The sequence below is a fragment of the Phalaenopsis equestris genome, unplaced genomic scaffold (genome assembly GCF_001263595.1).
Source record: "Phalaenopsis equestris unplaced genomic scaffold, ASM126359v1 Scaffold000878, whole genome shotgun sequence".
NCBI lineage: Eukaryota > Viridiplantae > Streptophyta > Magnoliopsida > Asparagales > Orchidaceae > Phalaenopsis > Phalaenopsis equestris.
Window position 1 is genome coordinate 943,956 of NW_018165318.1, and position 5,745 is coordinate 949,700.

The following is a 5,745-nucleotide window of genomic DNA, read 5'->3' on the forward strand; positions in this document are numbered from 1 at the left end:
ATATGTTGGTTTAATCGACTCAACTCAATGTTGAAGATTTCAAAACACACATATGAGACTACAATGAGTCAAGAGGTAGTTTGAATTTTCTGATTGGTGTAGGTCTCAATACTAGTCCTCTAGAAGATTCAATAGAGAAGTACTATGGCTAGATCCTAGGCTCTAGAGAGAGAGATAGATCTCATAAAAATGCGGTAAAAAATAAGCAGTTGCTCGTTTGGGATATCACAATTTGCCTTCTGCCCTTACGACCCAATCTGACTTTGAAGCGATGGGATGTTTCCTACCAGATGACCTGGTTATTTCACAGACCACGATTGCTTATGAGTCGCTAATCATTTGGCATTGTAAGATATTTACTCTTTGCTCTGTGGCTTAGCGAGAGCTCATAAAGCATCTGGATGTTTCTTATGAAATAAGTCATCCCTTTGATAATCTTGTGCTAGTTGTCACTTTAAATGCAAGTAAAACTCTCTGGATCAAAAATATTCTTGGATAGCCACCAAGATGTAATGAACCAAGTGGGATACGCTCCTTGAGAGCACTCTGGACCCCATAATAGATAAACACACCTGAATCTCTAACTGTGGGTGGCTTTCGTAGGCATTCTTTCGCGGATATTTAACACAATCTATTTCGATCCAAACTTGCTTAAACGTATATGCTTGACTTATCATAGTGAGGTTCACCGCACGAAAGTTTTTCATATTCTTTCTTTTGTTTTTCATCCTTCGTCATATGTCCTACTTTTTTTATTCCTCTCTTATCCTAATTATCCACATGATTCAGAAAATAGACTTATTCGAAAAAAGGAAATATATGATGATGGACAAACAGTCTACTCCTTAAAAAAATAAAAAGAGAAATGAACGAAAACAAAGTTGTAGTTAGGAGCTGCATGAGAAGTGATGACATTTTAGGACTTAGAGATGAGTTGGGAGTTGCATAAGCTATGGTAATATTTGTAGGGTTCAGAGGCTCGAGTTGGGAGCAACATGAGTCGTGATAACGTTCTTAGGCCGTAGAGGTCAGAGTTGAGAGCTGCATGAGCTGTGATAATGTTTGTAGGTCGTAAATGTCAAAGTTAGGAGTTGCACGAATTATGATGGCGTTTTTGCCACAAAGATTAGAGTTTCAGGCTACATAAGTTGCGATAATGTCCACAGGCCTTAGAGACATGTAGGTCGTGATTGATCACGTAGGCTGTAGTGGTGGGTTGCAAGGAAAGAGCTTCATAAGTTTTTTTAGAAAGGTCAATATATGTTGAGTACGGTGGTTGTAAGCAATTATTGCGGGGTGCATTGTTACACACTTTTGGGAGGCATTATTGCACCGTATATTCGATGTGTTGTTGCACCGTATGTATTCGAGGTGTGTTATTGCACTAACTTCAGAGTGCATATTTTCACCATCTTTGGGATGTATTGTTCTATTGTATGCAGGATGTGCGTTGCACCATGTTTTAGGCGTTGTTATACCATTATTAGATTACATTTTTATAGTATTTTATGGGTGCATTGCTCCGTAGGATGTTTTGTTAATCCACAAGGCTAATCCTTACTCCACAGCATACGTCGTGACTGTATAAGGGGCTATGTTGCAAGAAGAAGGGGTAGTGACAATCAATAACGATGGACGAGCAATGGTCGACTGTGTTTGACGGTTTCATGAACAGTTTTCGATGATGTTCAACAGGTGCAAGAGCGAGTGACATTCTTTAGACCTTAGGTGCAGAACACTAGACCTCAATTCCTCTCCTCCAAACTCTAGTCTTCCTTTGGCTCATGAATTTGGTCCCCTCGCAAGAAAATGGTAGTGCTCTATTTATAGAGTCTTGAAGAGGCATTCCAACAAATTAAGAAAGAATGCACGTCATTCTATCGGACAACCAAGAAAGATCACATTGATCATATGATATTTTGTGGACATTGAGTACCTAAATAATATTAAAATTGGTTGATCTTATGCTTGGTGGATTTGTTTAATTGAGATGCTTGATTTAACTATTAGTTTGTCAGATTTTGAATCCATTTCGTTTTTTGATTGGACATCATAATCTTTCAAAAATAGTTTAATTGTTTGATCTAGGCTTGATTTGACTTTGATTGGGTAAATATTTGTGTCATTGTGTTCGTCTTGACAATCTAATCAATTTGACTGTAAGTTTGTTGAAATTAGAGTTCCAGTTTATTTTTAATTGAAGCTTGAACGCTCATTGGTCAAAAAATTACCTTGAGATTCGTTCCACTCCTCAAGAAACGTGTCAGATGACAAATTTTGTTGATGGCCTCTAGCAAGTTTGTTAGATTTATATTTAATTGCAGTGATGAAAATATTTTTTGGAAGACAACATAAGGGAAAAAAAGTGGGAATAGAAAGTAAGAATACATGTGAATCTTATTACTAATGTGAAAGAACAGACAAATCATCGTCTTAACTGGCCCTTTTATCCTCTATTTACGAGGGTTTTAGGCACTACAAAAAAGCTGCAACATGACATGTATATGAATGTCCAATAGAGAAGTATATGATAAAACCTTTATATATTTTTTTAACTTTATTGTTAGAATTCTATAGAATTCTGATGATTTCGTGGGAACACCCCTACAGGAAAGTGATTGAGATTAGTCACAAGCTAGATTGATAAGGTCACAAAATTTTAAAAGGGGATGGCGATTTATTGAGGAAGTTGTTGATTTAATACAAGCATGAGCAAGAGTTTCTATTAATTGGATGAGTGGTCCTCTAAATTAGAGTGAGTGTTCGAATGACTAGAATTAGTGTCACTTCGAGTTTGAGCGAGTGAACCTTGAGAGTCTATTTTAATTAGCTATTGCACTTTGTCTTTCAACAAATACGCTTCATATTTGCGTGATTAGTCCTGTGATATTGAGTGACTTTTCCTCGATGATCCTTCTCAATCCCTTACAAGCACATCATTATTTTTGAACTTCTTTGAATTTAAACGAAACTACGATAAAATAAGTCCCCTAAGAACCACTAGTTTACATAATAATATAAATATTTTTACTAAAAAAACTATTAATGACACTCTTATTGAAAATGAAATACACCCAACGTCTGACATACTCTTGCTGGAAATAAGAGACGCACAACAACAAACATATCATTACAAAGCCTAAGTTTAACCATGCGTTGTAGTCAAACCATTTATCAAACCTAAGAAAATAAACACGCAAAAGCACATTCATACATCACTTTTAAGCTCCACCGTCTCATACTTGAAACCTAATTTCTCCGTGTCAAGGCAATCCCTAACCTTCATCTTCACAATCTGCCGGTACTCGTTATAAAAGTAGAAATACGAGTCGAGCCATTCAGGGTCACCGATGTCGCTGGGATGGACCTTTGCCTCGCAAAACGACCAGATGCGGTCGACGTTGGCACAGATTCCAAAATAGTACACGTCACGCCCGGAATAGTAGAAGCTGCCAATGGAATCAAAGTTGGAGTCGGTCGGCTCCTCGATCTGGACATGAGCAAGGCATTGTGGGATTTGCCCTATGGATCCACCGCCAGGGTAATTGGTTTCCTCCCCTTCCCCGTTCGACGAGCCCATGAAGAGCCCCGCGCTCTTTCCAATCAATGTCATAGATTGGTGCATGTATTTGAGGTTGTCTTCCATGCGTTCGGTGAAGCCTGGGTTCGAATCCTGGCCCCAATCGTGGATTAACGGCTTTTGCTTTTGGTTGTTCGGGTCGCGATTCTTGTTGTGGAAATCAGGCACCACCTTTCTTTCGGGGTCTTCCATGCTCCAGAAGGGAATGGAGAACTCATTGTCACCGATGAGGTTGCCGAGGATGCGCTCATAAAAGTAGAGGTAGCAGCGGTGCCAGGGGAAGAAGAACCGTGAGTTGGGCCCCTGTATGTGTGTGAACAGTGAAGGAGGGAGATCAGTACAGTGTCGTTCAAATTATGTTATTTATTATTTAATTATGTTTAACTCTTATATAGGATTTAATTGGACTTCCTATTATTATGCTCACTAAAATCTCATAACATTTTATTAAATATATTTTATAAAATATTAAAATTTTAACGCATGCCCCCTTCAATTTTTTCAGATAACAACATATTAATCTAACAACTTTTTTCAGAAGTACTATTATGAATATTTGATTGACGGTTGTATTCGTAAGAAAATAATCTGTTAAGAATCTCATGTATGTTTTAAATAAAATTTTATTATTTTATGTTGGCTAATTTAATCCGTAATTTCATTTTTTCAATTTATTAAAAAACTGTTGGATCTCAAAATAATCTGCCCCAATGGAGCGCTCAAACAAAGACATTTCCCGCAGACAGATGACTCAAACGGATGACTTTTCTCTCCTAACAACAACTAATACAAAATACTAAAATATCATGTACTACACCTTTTAAAACAAGCACTCTATTCATTGAGCATGATGTATCACATTCGATATAACACATTTAAATTAAACAAAAATAAAGATAAATGCCTTGCAATTTATACATTAGATGCTTACCAGGTTTAGAATACTAACATGAATGAAATTCAACCAGTAATTCTATTTTCTCGTATGTATGAAACCTCTAATTAAAGGGAGAAAATTAGATAAGGCTGTCTTGATAAGATTTTAATTGGAATAGACTTCATAGTTCTCTAGTTAATTTTGAAATAGATAAAATATATACTCAATTAATTAGAATTTGAAATTTCTATTTCACAGCTCAAAATCAATTAATTCTGAACATATTTTTAAATAAAACTCAATCCAGAACACTACCTGCAAGTCAAGTTTGGGAAGGCCGACTTGGTGGTAAGCGCCGTCGCGGTAGGCATGGTAAAGGTCCATCTGGCGCGTGAAGCTGCGGGGGGTCGTCTGCCGGAAGAGCTTTCATAAGCTCTATGCCCTTTTTCGGGGGTCGCGAAGCGGTCCCTTGCGGGGCGGCGGGATGAAGTCGATAATGGTCGGAGTTCCGCCATCCGGAATCTCGGTAAGGCCGCGTTCAGAGAGGTCGGGTGCTTGGGCAGCAGAGGCGAACGCCGAGCGGGCAGCAGCGGTGAGGCTTTCCATGGAGGCTATCGGAGCTTAATTATGGATGGATGCCTTCCTGGTTGGATGTGACGAAGATTTGCTGCGTATTTGTAATCGGAAGCATGTGATGCTTTGGTGTTTGGTTTCAGATCGGATCTCGCACACACGGCTTTCAAGTCCTTTTCAATCAAGCTCTTTTTTAACAAAAAATGATGGAAACAAATTTTACCGTGCGTTGTTATTTTCTTACGTCGCTAATTTATTTTAATGTGATCGAAAAATTTTCAGATTATGCTGTAATAAAAAAATATTGTACCCACCCCCACATGGAACGTGGCACTGGCGGGACTGCTTTGATTTGGGGTTCGAGAGGACTACCTGAAAAAGGCCATTTTGTCCTGCACTTGACCCGTTTGAGGTGGCGAGCACTTCGGAGCCGCCCCACTTGACGGGACTTCGGCTGGGCACTCGTTTACCGGAAGTTTGAGCGACAGATCGTTTGAGCCATTTATTGGATGGCTATGACTGATGGCCAATTATATAGATCCAAACGAGTTTCATTGCTCACCCAGCTTGGTTGAAGATTGTCGGCGAATACATTATCGTGAGCTTTGCACTAGTAGACTTTATGACAGACGCCTGAATTTTGTTCATCTTTGAATTATTTTCTTTCCAGCCTGCAGATGCCGACCAAATAGTCAAAGCCATTTAAACTGCTTCT

The 5,745-nt window shown here is 38.7% G+C and overlaps 1 protein-coding gene across 2 annotated transcripts; it reads right to left on the reverse strand.

Moving 5' to 3' along the window:
- Positions 1 to 3,026: 3,026 nt before the first annotated feature.
- LOC110032143 (polyphenol oxidase, chloroplastic-like) lies at positions 3,027 to 4,894 on the reverse strand. 2 transcript variants are annotated; one of them, XM_020735667.1, is made up of 2 exons: positions 4,773 to 4,894; positions 3,027 to 3,883 (listed from the first exon to the last, which is right to left on the reverse strand). In XM_020735667.1, the coding sequence occupies exons 1-2, from the start codon at positions 4,839 to 4,841 to the stop codon at positions 3,209 to 3,211; spliced, it is 744 nt and encodes a 247-aa protein (XP_020591326.1). In that variant the 5' UTR covers positions 4,842 to 4,894; the 3' UTR covers positions 3,027 to 3,208. The 2 variants fall into 2 exon arrangements, with proteins under 2 accessions (XP_020591326.1, XP_020591325.1); XM_020735666.1 differs by having other exon boundaries at positions 3,027 to 3,889.
- Positions 4,895 to 5,745: the final 851 nt, after the last annotated feature.

Excerpts from the sequence above, each read along its gene's own strand:
- LOC110032143 (XM_020735666.1), bottom strand. The coding sequence starts at position 4,841 with ATGGACCTTTACCATGCCTACCGCGACGGCGCTTACCACCAAGTCGGC. Across the intron at positions 3,890-4,772 it reads TTCCCAAACTTGACTTGCAG|ATACAGGGGCCCAACTCACG; the intron begins GTAGTGTTCTGG and ends CTGTTCACACAC.